The 16,494-nt window shown below is 37.6% G+C and overlaps 2 protein-coding genes across 2 annotated transcripts in view; one reads left to right on the plus strand and one right to left on the minus strand.

The window, feature by feature from the left end:
- LOC125870224 (uncharacterized) overlaps positions 1–16,494 on the minus strand; it is a 1,100,495-nt gene that overhangs the window by 998,806 nt on the left and 85,195 nt on the right. The gene's annotated exons all lie outside the window — the stretch shown is intronic.
- Positions 1,823–4,848, plus strand: LOC125869828 (uncharacterized). Its single transcript, XM_049550252.1, has 5 exons — positions 1,823–2,223; positions 2,292–3,171; positions 3,264–3,878; positions 4,000–4,404; positions 4,582–4,848. Exons 1-5 carry the CDS (start codon positions 1,823–1,825, stop codon positions 4,846–4,848), a joined length of 2,568 nt encoding a protein of 855 aa, XP_049406209.1.

Below are 16,494 nucleotides of genomic sequence, written 5' to 3' on the forward strand. Positions count from 1 at the left end.
GTGGCCTTACTGCCCTAATCTCCGTCGCGTCTGACCGTCACTTGATCAAGGCATTGTTGAAATTTTGGGATTCCGAGAGATTAGTGTTCAAATTTAGGGATTTTGAACTAACTCCGACAATTGAAGAGATTGGTGGGTTTCTAGATCTTCCTTACAAAGAACGTGAAATGATTGTGCCACACAAGCCAACACCAAGGTCCTTTTTGAAACAAATGGGCATGCGTCATAATCAAAGTTTACTTTGTCTGAAAGAGGGATGAATTTCTTTAGAGTTTCTATACTTACGTTTTGGAGACGAGGAAGGCCATGAAAACTTCCACAGAGAATTTGCTTGCTCTCCTGCAAAATGGGAAAGATACCGTCTTAATACTTTCGCTGTCGCACTATTAGGCTCATTAGATTTCCCTAGGGAAGGAGGGAAAATACACACTAGCCTAAGTTATGTGGTCTGTATGATGACTCGAGGTGGGAAAACCATAGTTCCCATGATACTGGCAGAAATTCTAAGAGCATTGACTAAGTGCACCAAGGGAAAAAGATACTTCGAGGGGTGCAATTTCCTATTGCAACTATGGGTCGTTGAGCACTTCTATGTGAGAGATAATTTGGTAGGCATTTTGAGAGGGGGTGTGGGGACTAACATTATGAATCATCCCACATGGATGAAATATTTTTCTTCCCCTGTAGGAACGGAGGACTGGTTTATGTATTTGAGAGAGCGTTTAGCCACCAAAATTCAATGGAAGTATTATTGGTTGAAGCCTCGTCGTGTCATTATAAGGGGTAATGAGCTCTATTTTATCGAGCTCATTGGTTTAAATGGCGTGCAACCATACACACCACTCCGAGTCCTCCGACAGTTTGGACAAATCTAAATGATACCTCTGCGATCACATATGGACCACTATGGGTATGATTTTGGGCCAGAAATACCACAAGTGGGCACCATATTGCGAAGGTGGGAAAGAAGAGTAACTATTGATGTTCAAGAGCATAGACCCTTCTGCACACCAGAGTATTATGTGTGACTTTTGGAGGACGCAGAGCATGCAGATTTGAGTGAAGAAGGCCTTCCAGGTTTCGGTGATGAAAATGAGAGAAGATGGGCTCGCAACCTCCTCAACCGCGACTATGAGATCACTCCAGAAATGAGGCAGCAGATTGTGCCTAACATTGGAGATCAGCATTGACCCTGTTTCTTTTTAGGATTTTTATTTCCCCCATGTTATCCTTAGCCCTTTAGTTTATTTCTAGTTTTGCTTTAGTCTGATGTACTAAATTGAAATTATTCAATATATGAAGATCGTTTTTATTTCTCTAACTCTAAACTCCAATTGGCAAATAAGGCTTGAATTAATCATTATGCATCACTTATATGTCGTCTTAGGCCTACCTCTGGCTCAACGAGGTCCCTTGCATCTAGAGCGCTTATTTCAAACAATGTGATATTATTATTATTATTTGCTCTAATCCCCTAACACTGTTTTCTGTTGATTCCATTGTTCTTCCCATTCCTAAGGTTGATCTGTCCTTCATTCTGGCACATACACGATCGAAAGGGACCCCCCCCTTCTCCTCCTCCTCAACGAGCAGAATACAAAGACAAGGGCAAGATGGTTGACAACAATAACAACAACGAAAGAGTAGAAACTTCTAAGGGAGGGAAACTTCCAAGTGACCTCGTCCTTAGGCTTGAGCACAAGACTTATTAGATTTGTAAGAAAAAGTAGCTCATATGCGTGATTTGGCCAAGTTGTCTATTTCTCTCGAAACCCAGTTTGGCGAAAATATAGACAATCCTCCTCACTCTACCTAAACAACCATGCCAAACAATCCTCCAACCAATGTATCCCGACCTGAACCCACTCATCCAAATATCTTCCCACCACTTCATGCCCAAAATACCCAAATCCCATTTTACCACTACCACCAACAAACTAAACCAACCTTTCCAGAACCAATTCCAAATGTGAATCCTTCATATACTCCTGGAAATAACAACCTCAACCCCATATATGTGGAAACCGCTCCTGTGACTCATAACTACCATGAATCAGAGTCCTCCCAAAAGGATATTCTGATAAAAACCCTGACTGAGAGATTAGATAACTTGGCTAACAAGGTGCAACATGTGGAAGGAAGCAAGAGGTTGGGAGGACTGAGCTACGAGGATTTGTGTATGCATCCCGACGTAGAACTACCTAAAGGATACAAGCTTCCAAAGTTTGAAATGTTTAATGGCATTGGAGATCCCAAAGCCCACTTGTGAATGTACTGTGACATGTTTGTAGGGGTGGGGAGAGACGACAAGATACTCATGAAGTTGTTTATGAGGAGTCTCACTGGGAGACTCTATCATGGTATATTGAACAAGACCCTCGAAAATGGGTTGAGTGGATGGACATGGCAACCGACTTCATGAACAGGTTTGGATTTAATATAGAAAATGCACCTGACTGGTTCTACATCCAAAACCTGAAGCAAAAGCCCAATGAATCATTCAGGGATTACGCCATAAGATGGAGGTCTGAGGCGGCCAGGGCCAGACCTCCCATGGAAGAATCTCAGATGAAAGACTACTTCATCCGTGCCCAAGAGCCACAATATTATGACAGGATGATGCTTGTAGCTGAGAAGAGTTTCGCTGAAATTATTAAATTAGGCGAAAGAATTGAAGAAGGCATTAAAAGTGGGACTATCATCAACCTAGAGGCCTTACAAGCCACCAACAAAGCTCTACAATCTGGTGGAATGGCAGAAAATCGGAAGAAAACAGGTTCGGTCATGATGGCTCAGGGAACCAGAACCCCATATAAGTACCGAACAACAACCCCACCTCCATCTCCATATCCCCAAACTCCATATCATTCAGCTCCACCACCTATATCTCCCAACCCCATGCCAATATATTCCCAAAATTCTCCTCCTCAATATCATCAAGCTTCATATCCTATTTATAATGCCCAGCTAACACACTTCCAAAGTCCACCACCCACCCAAACACCGAACTACCGAAACAGACCACCATATGAAAGAAGACCTGCGAAGAACTATACCCCTCTGGCTGAGCCCATAGCCCAGTTTTATGAGAAACTGAAAGAGGCTGACTATGTCACCCCAGTTTCTGCATTACCTGTGGATGTCCGCACAAAATGGTATGACCCTAACAAGGTTTGTGCCTACCATATTCTGGGATGAAAGTTCACACTACCAAAGTTTGCAGAGCCCTGAAAAATAAGGTTCAAATGCTGATTGATACTAAGGCCATCCATCTCAAGGATCCAGCACCAAATGTTGCAAACAACCCTCTGCCTAACCATCAGGTCAACATGGTAGAAGTTGATGATACCTTGGATTGGGAGAAATTCATCTGGGTCCTTGAACCAGAAGAATCAATGATTGTTATCGCCCGGACTCCAATAGTAGTGCAAAGGCGTTCTCCATTTGAGGTTGAGGTTGCCATGCCCAAGCCCCCATTCAGCGTTCTCAGAGCTCCTCCCCCTCCCCAATTTGATACCTATGCTGTCCCATGGGATTATGGAAAGGGAAAGGCGAAAGTGGAAGAAGCAGATACTGAAGCAAAAGTGACTAGATCTGGAAGAATTTACACTTCCGAAAATTTGTTTCAAGGTAGCTCCAGCAAGTCCAAGGCACCAATTGCAGAGTTTGAGGATCATGGTATCTGGAAGAAGGCACAAGCTAAAGAGTACTATATTGTTGATCAATTGAGTAAAACCCCTTCCAAAATATCAATCTTGTCATTGCTTCAATCTTTCGAAGCTCATCGGAACGCTCTATTGAAGGTCCTGGGTGAAGCCTATGTCTCATCTAGCATCACTCATGGAGAGGTAGCCCAAATGGTCGGGCAGGTTTTTGAGGTATACCGAATATCGTTTCACGAAGATGAGTTGCCACTTAAAGGAACAGCCCACAATAAGGCTTTGTACATTTCAGCTCAATATTAGGACAAGATAATCACCAAAGCCTTGGTTGATTCAGGCTCCGGGCTCCGATTTGAATATCTGCCCTCTGAGCACGTTGACAAGGCTAGGCATGGATAGTGCAAAGATCCAAACCTGGAAGATGAATGTGAGAGCTTTTGATGGCTCTCAAAGGGGTACTATTGGGGAAATAACCTTGGACATGCGCATTGGTCCTGCTACTTTCCCAATACCTTTCCAGGTCTTAGACATTCCATCCTCATATAACTTATTGCTGGGTTGTCCTTGGATTCATATGGCTGGAGCAGTTCCCTCTACTCTTCATCAATGCTTGAAGTTTGAATGGGATCATGAAGAGGTTGTAGTCCATGCGAAAAAGGGACATCCTGTATATGCGATAGAAGGAAGAGGTCATCTAGACGGTGAGATGTACCATACAGTTGAGCTTGTTGGCAACATTGAAGTGCAACTTTGGTTTAGCTAGAAGATCATATATATGATGGCCTGGTTTGGTTTTGAGCTTGGGAAAGGTTTGGGAGCCAATCTACAAGGAATAGTTGAACCTATACAACCCATTCGTCATTGAACCACTTTCATCTAGGGATACAAATATACTACTGAGGAGTGGCTTGATTGGTAGCCACCTAGAGATGGGTACTACTATCCATTGAAGAAACCCATATCACCGTTGCACCAATCATTCCGATCAGCAGGTTTCATGGGTGGCATCATGGACGAGCTTCTAGAAGACATGAAAGGTTTGTCTCTGACCAAGGAGGAAGGGAAAGTTTGCAATGTCGTGATCAATGCGGAGGAGAAAGGGGACCCTAGAGGAAGCAGTGAAGTGAAAATCAACATGAGCATTTGGACCTCAACTCCATCCAGACCTCGTCGGGCATCTGGGTAGCTTTGGAAGAAGTTTTCTATCAATTTTTTTTTAAAAAGTTTTCAATAAATAGTTTTAAATTCCAGTTCTATGTTATTGTTTTCAAATGCTAGTTTTATGAAGCTCTTGAGTTTTAATCAATAAAGTTCTTTTCCCATCTATTTAATATCTTATATTTATTTGTGCGTTATTCTTTATTCCAGCAAAATCTATTATAAAAATGTTGAATCTGAGACTATGGCATATAATGAGACTACACAACTTAACATTAATGACTAAGAGGAAGTCGAAGAAAGTGAGGTCCCTGAGGAGTTAATCAGAAAGGTTGAGGAATTCGAGGAAAAACCCAACCTAAATTTAGTGGAAACAAATGTGGTAAATCTGGGAAATTCAGAATTGGTACAAGAGACCCGAGTAAGCATCCATATGACGGAAGATGACAAGAAAGAGTATACAGAATGTCTCATGGAGAATAATGATATCTTCGCCTGGTCTTATGCAGACATGACAGGGTTAAGCACTTCAATCGTAGCTCATCGATTGCCTACTGATCCAGCATGTCCTCCTGTGAAGCAGAAGCTGAGAAAATACAAGTTTGAGTTGAGTTTGAAAATCAAGGAAGAAATATCGAAGCAATTAGATGTTGGAATCCTTCAAGTGACGGAGTACCCAACCTGGCTTGCAAATGTCGTTCCAGTGCCGAAGAAAGACGAAATGGTTACAGTCTGTGTGGATTATTGGGATCTCAACAAAGCTAGTCCCAAAGATAATTTTCCATTGCCCAACATACACATCTTGATTGATAACTGTGCTAAGCATGAAACACAATTGTTCGTGGATTGCTTTGCTTGCTATCATCAAATTAAGATGCACAAAGATGATGCTGAGAAGGTTGCATTCATCACACCGTGGAGTGTTTACAACTACAAGGTAATGCCTTTCGGGTTAAGAATGCTGGAGCTACATACATGAGGGCAATGACCACCCTATTTCACGACATGATCCACAAGGAAATTGAAGTTCATCTGGATGATGTCATATCAAATCAAAGAAGGGTTCAAATCATCTAGATGATCTGTGAAAGTTCTTTGCCAGGCTACGCAAGTATAACTTGAAGTTGAATCCTGCAAAATGTGTCTTTGGGGTTCCTGCTGGAAAGCTCTTGGGTTTCATCGTTAGTCGCCGGGGTATAGAACTAGATCCATAAAAAATCAAAGCCATTCGTGATCTACCTCCGTCGAAGAGTAAGAAAGAAGTAATGAGTTTCCTCGGACGACTAAATTACATCAGTCGTTTCATAGCCCAGTCTACTGTCATTTGTGAGCCTATCTTCAAGCTGTTGAAGAAGGATGCTGCGGTGAAATGGACAGACGAATGTCAACAAGCGTTTGCCAAAATCAAAGATTACTTGTCCAATCCACCTGTGTTGGTTCCACCGGAATCTGGTAGACCATTGTTGTTATACATATTAGTGTTGGATAATGCTTTCAGCTGCATTTTGGGGCAACATGATGAGACTAGAAAGAAAGAGCAGGCGATATATTACATAAGTAAGAAGTTTACATCATATGAGGCTCAATACTCTCTATTGGAGCATACCTGTTGTGCTGTAACTTGGGTCGCCCAGAAGTTGCGACACTACCTCTCCTCGCACACTACTTATCTGATTTCAAGGATGGATCCTCTGAAGTATATCTTTCAAAAGGCCATGCCTACACGTAAACTGGCTAAATGGCAGATATTACTGAGTGAGTTTGACATAGTGTATGTTACACAAAAGGCAGTGAAGGCACAAGCATTAGCAGATCATATGGTGGAGAACCTTGTAGATGATGAATATAGACCGTTGAAGACTTACTTCCCAGACAAAGAAGTAGCTTTTGTCAGGTAAGACATTTCTGAAGGATATGATGGTTGGAGGATGTTCTTTGATGGAGCTAAGAACTTGAGCGGATCCGACATCGAAACTGCTTTGATCTCACCAACTGGGCAACATTACCCGATATCAGCCAAACTTAGGTTCCTATGCTCAAATAATATGGCTGAATATGAAGCTTGCATATTGGGGCTCCGACGCGCTATCGACTTGGATATCCAGGAAATGTTGATAATAGGAGATTCAGACTTATTGATCCATCAGGTCCGAGGCAAATGGGCTACCAAGAATCGAAAGTTGTTACCATACTTGGAGTGCGTGCATAGATTGTGCAAAAGGTTCATCAAGGCAGAATTCAAACATGTGCCAAGGATCCAGAATGAATTCGCAGATGCCTTAGCCACCTTGTCTTCCATGATTCAGCATCCTGATCATAATTACATTGATCCTATTTACATCCACATATACGAGCAACCAACATACTGTTTTCATGTTGAGGAAGAGCCTAATGGAAAGCCTTGGTACAATGACATTAGAGGATATTTGAAGAGCGGTGAGTATACAGAGGATGCAACAAGTGTACAAAAACGTACAATTCAGAGGTTAGCGAATCAATTCTTTCTAAGTGGAGAAATTCTTTATAGGAGGACTCCCGATTTAGGGTTGCTAAGGTGCGTCGAAGCTGGAGAAGCTAGCAGACTGATTAAAGAGATACATGCAGGAACATATGGTCCTCACATGAATGGTTTTACATTGGCAAAGAAGATCCTGAGATCGGGATATTTCTGGCTAACTATGGAGACAGACTGTATCCGCTATATTCAAAAATGTCACCAATGTCAGACTCATGCAGATATGATCCGAGTTCCTCCTAACGAACTCCATGTTACTAGTTCACCTTGGCCCTTTGCATCCTGGGGCATGGACGTCATTGGTCCAATCGAGCCAACAACATCCAATGGACATAAATTCATTTTGGTTGCAATCGACTACTTCATCAAATGGGTCGAAGCCACCTCTCACAAATCAGTGAAAAAGGTTGTGGATGACTTTGTCAAAAATAATATTATCTGTAGGTTCGGGATTCCCGAGTCAATTATCACTGATAACGAAACCAACCTAAACAGCGATTTGATAAGATCATTGTGTGAGAGGTTCAAGATCAGTCATCAAAATTCTACAACATATAGACCTCAGATGAATAGAGTTGTTGAGGCTGCAAATAAGAACATCAAGAGGATATTGCGCAAGATGATCGATAATCACAAACATTGGCATGAAAAGTTACCTTTTGCATGGTTGGGATATCATACCACCATCAGAACCTCTACTCGGGCTACACCTTATTTTCTGGTATATGGTAATGAAGCTGTGATACCTGTTGAGGTAGAGATGCCATCTCTAAGAATTATTCAGGAAGCGGAGTTGGATGATGCTAAATGGATACAAGTTAGGGTGGAGAATCTGGCATTAATAGATGGAAGAAGAATTAACGCCATTTGTCATGGTCAACTCTATCAAAATAGAATAGCCAGAGCGTTCAACAAGAAGGTTAGACCCAGACACTTCTCACCTGGGCAACTGGTTTTGAAGCGAATTTTCCCAAATCAAGATGAAGCAAGGGGTAAATTCTTACCAAACTGGCAAGGTCCATACATAGTCTCTCGGGTATTGACAGGCGGAGCCCTTATACTTGCAGAAATGGATGGAGAAATTTGGCCCAAACCTATCACTTCAGATGCTGTGAAGAGATATTACATCTAAGTTTGTCTCATGCTCTCTTACTCCGTATTTGGAACTACGTCAGACCAGATTCCCGTTTAAGAGGGGATACGTAGGCGCTCCTATGGAGTTCGGTCATATCATAATAAAAATTTCATTTTCCCTTCTGACTGTGTAACTGGGGTAGAATTTTTGAGAGGGTCTCAAAAATTCCTTCAAAGAGCATTCTTCTTACAAAATCTTGCAACTGGGGCAAATTTTTGAGAGGAACTTAAAAATTCCTTCAAAAAGCATTTCTTCTCGCAAATCATTAACTACGGCAGAATTTTTGATAGGGTCTAAAAAATTCCTCCAAATGAGCATTTTCTGCACAAACCAAGACTGGGGCAGAATTTTTGAGAGGATCTAAAAATTTCACAACAATCAAGCTATAACCTTCAACAAAGATCAGATAACAGATTTGATACTGAGTCAAATGTTGTAAAGTCTCAAACTATGCCATGGTCAAAGATTCAACATTATTTTTTACAAATTAATTTTCAAAAACTTTTTTTAAAAAAAACTCTCTCTCCGTCTATTTTACATTTTTCTTCAACGCAAATGCCCGGAAAGGTCTGGATGGTGAGTTAAAGGGAGCACACCGGTCGCAGCAGATCAACCTCCCCTATTTTTAAACTCACAATTTTTCTTTGAATACAGGAAAGACAGGTACACATACAAAAGACAACTTCAATATCGCCTGACTGCTATTAAGCTCGACGAATCGCCAGTCAAATGACATACTATCCTTCTGACAGAATGAAGGACCAAGTTATTTTGAGCCCGATAAATTGCTAATTATTGGTACATCTTTCCAATCAGACGAAAGAGTCAAACTACTCCATCCTGACAAATCAACATTTCAACTGCACCCACTCCTTACAACATGACGAAGGGTCAAAGCTACAATATTCTAAATTCGTCAACAAATGACACTCAATCCTTCTAAAAGGCGAAGGTTTATGCCCTCAAACAATTATCGCAAGAGCCCAAAAACTATATTATACCCGAAGATTACATTGTGCTCGAGATTACATTTGTGCCCGATATTGCATTGTGCCCAATATTGCATGTGCCCGAAGATTGCATTGTGCCCGATATGATTTTATTGATTTTGGGTTTAGGGCTTAAGGCTTTTTGTGTAAGTTTTTTAGGGTTTAGAATATACGTTTAGGGCTTTTTAGGTTTAGGGGTTTTTGGGTTTTTTAGGGTTTTAAGGGTTAAGTGTTTCTTAGGGTTTTTTAAAGATTTAGGGTTACAACCTAGGGTTTTTGTGTGTTTTCAGGTTTAGGGTTTATAGATTTAGGATTTAGGGTTTAGAGGTTAGGGTTTTTTAGTGGTTTTAAATGGTTTTAGGGTATATTTTTGGGTTTGTAGGATTTAGGGTTTCTTTTGGTTTTAGGTTTAAGATTTAGGGTTTTACATTTAAGTGTTTTTGGGTTTTTTATGGATTTTTAGGATTAAGTGTTTCTTAGAGTTTAGGTTTTTTTGTGTTTTTTAGGTTTAAGGTTTACATATTTTAAGGATTTACGGTTTTGAGCTTAGTCTTTAGTTGGGGTTTAAATGGCTTTTAGGGTTTATTGTATTTAGGTTTCTTAAGGTTTAGGGGTTTAGTGTTTCTTAGGGTTTTTGGTTAGTGTTTAGGGTTTTTTTAGGTTAAGGGTTTCATCTAGGTTTTTAGGGTTTAGGGCTTTGGGTTTTTTAGATTAATGTTTTTTAGGGTTTTATAGGCTTATGATTTAGGCCTTAGGGATTTTTTGTGTTCTTTAAGGTTTAAAATATAAGATTTACTGCTTTATAGAGTTTAGAGCTTAGAGATTTTTAGGTTGAGGGGTTTTTGTGTTTTTTAGACTTTTTAAGGGTTAAGTTTTTCTTAGGGTTCTTTAGGGTTTATGATTTAGGGCTTATGTTTTTTTTAAAGTTTAGGGTTTTTAGTCATTTTAAGTGGTTTTTAGGGTTTATTTTTAGGGTTTATTGGAAATAGAGTTTCTTAAAGTTTAGAGTTTCGTAGGGTTTTATGTTTAGGATTTATGGTTTTAGGTTATGGTTTAGGGTTTGAGGCTTAGGGTTCTTTTAGGTTTAGGGTTTAGATTAAGGGTTTTATCTAGGTTTTTAGGGTTTAGGGCTTTGGATTTTTTAGGTTAAGGGTTTTAATGGTTTAGGATTTAGGGCTTAGGGTTTTTTTGTGTTTTTTAGGGTTTAACATATACGATTTAGGGCTTTATAGGGTTTAGATCTTAGTGTTTTTTAGGTTTAGGGGTTTTTGGATTTCTTTGGATTTTTTAGGGTTTTTGAGGGTTAAGTGTTTCTTAGGGTTTTTTAGGGTTTAAGGTTTAGGGCTTAGTTTTTTTTTGGGGTTTTTAGGTATAGGGTTTACATATTTTTAAGAATTAGGATTTAGAGCTTAGGGTATTGTAGGAGTTTTAAATGGTTTTAGGGTTTATTTTTGGGTTTATAGGATTTAGAGTTTCTTAATGTTTAGGTTTTACGGTTTCTTAGTGTTTTAGGTTTATGATTTAGGGTTTCAGGTTAGGGTTTACGGTTTAGGGCTTAGGGATTTTTTATGCTTAAGGTTTTAGGTTAAGGGTTTTATCTAGGTTTTTAGGGTTTAGGGCTTTGGGTTATTTATCTTAAGGTTTTTTTTAGGGTTTTATAGGTTTAGAGCTTAGGGATTAGGGTCTTTTTGTGTTTCTTAGGATTTGGCATATATGATTTAGGGCTTTATAGGGTTTAGAGCTTGGAATTTTTTGGTTTAGGGAATTATGGGTTTTTTAGGGTGTGTAGGTTAAGTGTTTCTTAGGGTTTATTGAATTTAGGGCTTCAAGTTTTTTTTAGTATTTTTAAGGTTTATGGTTTACGAATTTTTAGGATATAGGATTTGCAACTTAGAATTTTGTAGGGGTTTTAAATGGATTTTAGGGTTCCTTTTAGGTTTTATAGGATTTGGGTTTCTTAAGGTTTACGGTTTAGGGTTTCTTAGGGTTTTAGGTTTTGGATAATGGTTTGGGTTTTTTTAGGGTTTTTTAGGTTTAGGGCCTAGGGGTTTTCTTGGATATTTTAGGGTTTAGCATATACGATTTAGGGCTTAATATGGTTTAGAGCTTTGAGTTTTTTTAGGTTTAGGGGTTTTGGTGGTTTTTAGGGTGTTTAGGGGTTAAGTGTTTCTTAGGGTTTTTAGAGGTTAGGGCTTAGGGTTTTTTTGTGTGTTTTTAGGTCTAGGGTTTACAAATTTTTAGAATTTAGTGTCTAGAGCTTAGAATTTTGTAGGTCTTTTGATTGATTTTAAGGTTTATTTTAGGTTATATAGGATTTAGGGTTCTTAAGGTTTAGGGTTTAGGGTTTCTTATGGTTTTAGGTTTAGGATAAAGGTTTGGGTTTTTTAGGTTTAGGGTTTTATAGGTTTAGGTTTTAGGGCTTAGGATTTTTCTTGGATTCTTTAGGGTTTAACATATACAATTTAGGGCTTAATAGGGTTTAAAGCTTAGAATTTTTTTAGGTTTAGGGGTTTTGGGTTTTTGAGGGTTAAGTTTTTCTTACGGTTTTTTAGTGTTTAAGGTTTAGGGCCTAGGTTTTTTTTGTATTTTTTAGATTTAGGGTTTATGGATTTTTAGGATTTAAGGTTTAGAGCTTAGGGTTTTCTAGGGGTTTTAAATGGTTTTTAGGGTTTTTTAGGGATTATAGGATTTTGGGTTTCTAAAAGTTTAAGGTTTAGCGGTTCTTAGGGTTTTTGGTTTAGAATTATGGGTTTGGGTTAGGGTTTAGGGTTTAAGGCTTAGGGTTTTTTTGTAAGTTTAGGGATTTAGGTTAACGAGTTTATCTAGGTTTTTAGGGTTTTTAAATTTTACGTTTTTCAGGATTCTATAGGTTTAGAGTTTAGGGCTTAGGGTTTTTTTTGTGTTTTTTTAGGATTTAGCATATACAATTTAGGGCTTTATAGGGTTTAGAGCTTCTAATATTTTATATTTAGGGGTTTTTGGTGTTTATTTAGGGTTTTTAAGGGTTAACTATTTCTTAGGGTTTTTTAGGGTTTAGGATTTATGGCTTATAGTTTTTTTTGTGTGTTTTTAGGTATAGAATTACAGATTATTAGGATTTAGAGTTTAAGGCTTAGGGTTTTTTTGTGTGTTTTTAGGTTTAGTACGGATTTTTAGGATTTAAGGTTTAGAGCTTTGGGTTTTGTAGGGATTTTAAATGGTTTTTAGGGTTTATAAGATTTAGGGTTTCTTAAGGTTTATAAGATTTAGGGTTTCTTAGGGTTTTAGGTTTAGGATTTAGGTCTTTTTTTGTGTTTTTAGGGGTTAGCATATATGATTTAGGGCTTTATAGGGTTAAAGGTTAGAGTTTTTTTGGTTTAGGGGTTTTTGGGGTTTTAAGGGTTAAGTGTTTCTTAGGGTTTATTTTAGGGTTTATCAGATTTAAGGTTTAAGGTTTCTTATGGTTTAGGGTTCAGGGCTTAGGAATTTTTTGTGTTTTTTAGGTTAAGGGTTCACGAATCTTTAAGATTTAAGGTTTAGAGCTTAGAGTTTTGTAGGGGTTTTGAATGTTTTTTAGGGGTTGTTTTAGGGTTTATAGGATTTAGGGTTTCTTAAGGTCTAGGGATTAGGGTTTCTCAGGGTTTTAGGTTTAGGGTTTAGGGTTTTAGGTTAGGGTTTAGGGTTTAGGTTTAGGGTCTTATCTAGGTTTTTAGGGTTTAGGGCTTTGGGTGTTTTAGGTTAATGTTTTTTTAGGGTTTTATAGGTTTAGAGTTTAGAGTTTAGGGTTTTTTTGTTTTTAAAACTTTAGAATATACAATTAATTAGGTTTTTATAGGGATTAGATCTTAGAGATTTTAGATATGTGGTTTTTAGGGTTTTTAGGGTTGAGGGTTTATGGGGTAAGTTTTTTTTTTTTGTGTTTTTTATGTTTAGGGTTATGGATTTTTAGGATTTAGGGTTTAGAGCTAAGGGTTTTGTAGGGGTTTTAAGGTTTATTTTAGGGTTTCTTAAGGTTTAAGGTTTAGGGTTTCTTAGGGTTTTAGGCTTAGAATTTAGGGAGTGATTAGGTTTTGGGCTTTGGGATTTTTGTGTTAAGGATTTTTAGGATTTTATAGATTTAGGGTTTAGGGCTTTGGGTTTTTTGTGTATGTTTTTTTGGGTTTAGCATATACGATTTAGGGCTTTATAGGGTTTAGAGCTTAGAGTTTTTTAAGTTTAGGGGTTTTAAGAGTTAAGTGTTTCTTAGGGTTTTTAGAGTTTAGGGGTTTGGGTTTTTTATGTTTTTTTAGGATTCAGTGTCTAGAGCTTAGGATTGTGTAGGACTTTTAAATGGATTTGAGGTTTATTTTAGGTTTTATAGGATTCAGGGTTCTTAAGGTTAGGGTTTAGGGTTTCTTAGGGTTTTAGGTTTAGGTTAAAGATTTGGGTTTTTTAGGTTTAGGTTTTTTAGGGTTTTATAGGTCTAGGGTTTAGGGCTTAGGGTTTTTCTTGGATTTTTTAGGGTTTAGCATATACGATTTAGGGCTTAAAAGGGTTTAGGGCTTAGACTTTTTTTAGGTTTAGGGGTTTTGGGTTATTCAGGGTTAAGTGTTTCTTAGGTTTTTTTTAGTGTTTAAGGTTTAGGACCTAGGGTTTTTTTTTAGTGTTTAAGGTTTAGGGACTAAGGTTTATAGGGTTTAGATCTTAGAGATTTTAGGTTTGGGGGTTTTAGGGTTTTTAGGGTTTAGGGTTAAGTGTTTCTTAGGGTTTAGGGTTTATGGCTTAGGTTTTTTTTTGTGTTTTTTAGGTTTAGGGCTACATATTTTTAGGATTTAGGGTTTAGAGCTAAGGTTTTGTAGGGGTTTTAGGGTTTATTTTAGGGTCTATAGGATTTAGGGTTTCTTAAGGTTTAAGGTTTAGGGTTTCTTAGGGTTTTAGGTTTAGAATTTAGGGGGTTTTTAGGTTTTGGGCTTTGGGTTATTTGGGTTAAGGGATTTTAGAATTTAAATGGTTTTTAGTGTTTATTTTAGGGTTTATAGGACTTAGGGTTTCTTAAGGTTTAGGGTTAAGGGTTTCTTAGGGTTTTAGGTTTAAGATATAGGGTTTTAGGTTAGGGTTTAGGGTTAAGAGCTTAGGGATTTTTTAGGTTTATGGTTTTAGGTTAATTTTTTTATCTAGTTATTAGGGTTTAGGGATAAAGGTTTTTTAGATTAAGATTTTTAGGGTTTTAGGGTTTAGGGCATAGGGTTTTTTTTATTGTGTTTTAGGGTTACGCATATACAATTTAGGGCTTCATAGGGTTTAGAACTTGGAGTTTTTAGTGGTTTTGGGGTTTTTAGTGTTTTGTAGGGTTTTTAAGGTTAAAGTGTTTGTTAAGATTCTTTAGGGTTTAAGGTTTAGGGTTTAGCATTTTCTTTTTTGTTTTTTAGGTTTAGGGTTCATGGATTTTAAGGATTTAGGGTTAAGAGCTTAAGGTTTCTAGGGGTTTTAAATGGTTTTGGGGTTTATTTTAAAGTTTATAGGATTTAGGGTTTCTTATAGTTTAGGGTTTCTTAGGGTTTTAGCATATATGATTTGGGGCTTTATAGGTTTTTGAGCTTAGAGTTTTTTTAAGGGTTAAGAGTTTCTTAGGGTTTTTTAGAATTTAGGGTTTAGGGCTTAGATTTTTTTGTGTTTTTTAGGTATAGGGTTTACAAATTTTTTGGATTTAAGGTTTAGAGCTTAGGGTTTTGTAGGGGTTTTAAATGGTTTTTAGGGTATTTTAAGGGATTATAGGATGTTGGGTGTCTAAAGGTTTATGGTTTATGGTTTCTTAGGGTTTTAGGATTAGAATTTATGGTTTTAGGTTAGGATTTAGGGTTTATGGTTTAGGGCTTAGGGTTTTTTGAGGTTTTGGGATTTAGGATAAGGGTTTTATATATCTAGGTTTTTAGGGTTTCTTGAGTTAAGGTTTTTCAGGGTTTTATAGGTTTAGGGTTTAGGGCTTTCGGTTTGTATGTTTATTTTTAGCATTTTGCATATACAATTTAGGGTTGTATAGGGTTTAGAGCCTATACTGTTTTAGATTTTGGGGTTTTTGGGTTTTTTTTAGGGTTGGTATGGTTTAAGTGTTTCTTAGGGTTTTAAAAGGTCTAGGGTTTATGGCTTAGGGTTATTTGTGGTTTTTTGGTTTAGGGTTACAAATTTTTTGGACATAAGGTTGAGAGATTAGGATTTTGTAGGGGATTTAAATGGGTTTTAGGGTTTATTTTAGGGTTTATTTTTGGGTTTATAGGATTTAGGGTTTCTTATGTTTTAAGGTTTAGGGTTTCTTAGGGTTTTAGGTTTAGGATTTTTAGGTTAAGGGTTTTATGTAGGATTTTAGGTTTAGGGCTTTGGGTATTTTGCGATAAGGTTTTTTTTAGGGTTTAGGGCTTAGGGTTTTTCGATTTTGAAGACTTTTAAGGGTTAAGTATCTCTTAGGGTTTTTTAGGGTTAAGGGATTAGGGCTTATGGTTTTTTTTATGTTTTATAGGTGTAGGGTTTACCTATGTTTAGGATTTAGGGTTTAGAGCTAAGGGTTTTGTAGAGGTTCGGAATGGGTTTTAGGGTTTATTTTAGAGTTTATAAGGTTTAAGGTTTCTTAAGGTTGAGGGTTTAGGGTTTTTTATGGTTTAGGGCTCAAGATTTTTTAGTGTTTTTTGGCTTGAGTGTTTATGAATCTTTAAGATTTAAGGTTTAGAGCTTAGGGTTTTTGTAGGGGTTTTGAATGGTTTTTAGGGTTTATTTTTAGGATTTAGGGTTTCTTAAGGTTTAGGGTTAAGAGTTTCTTAGGGTTTTAGGTTTAAGATTTAGGGGTTAGGTATTAGGTTTTTTTGAGGTTTAGGGTTTTAGGTTAAGGGTCTTATCTTGGTTTTTATGGTTTAGGGCTTTGGGTTTTTTAGGTTAAGGTTTTTTTTAGGGTTTTATAGGTTTAGAGTTTAGGGCTTAGGTTTTTTTTTTTTTTTGTGCTTTCAAAGGTTTAGAATATAAAATTTAGGGCTCTATAGGGTTTAGAGCTGAGAGATTTTAGGTTTGGGGTTTTTATGATTTTTAGGG

The sequence above is a fragment of the Solanum stenotomum genome, chromosome 7, assembly GCF_019186545.1.
Source record: "Solanum stenotomum isolate F172 chromosome 7, ASM1918654v1, whole genome shotgun sequence".
NCBI lineage: Eukaryota > Viridiplantae > Streptophyta > Magnoliopsida > Solanales > Solanaceae > Solanum > Solanum stenotomum.

Bases quoted from the DNA above. Each gene is read 5' to 3' on its own strand.
- LOC125869828 (XM_049550252.1), top strand. From the start codon at position 1,823: ATGCCAAACAATCCTCCAACCAATGTATCCCGACCTGAACCCACTCAT. The intron at 3,172-3,263 runs GTTTGTGCCTAC...ATTGATACTAAG, and splicing joins AATGGTATGACCCTAACAAG to GCCATCCATCTCAAGGATCC. The intron at 4,405-4,581 runs GTGCAACTTTGG...CTTGATTGGTAG, and splicing joins AGCTTGTTGGCAACATTGAA to CCACCTAGAGATGGGTACTA.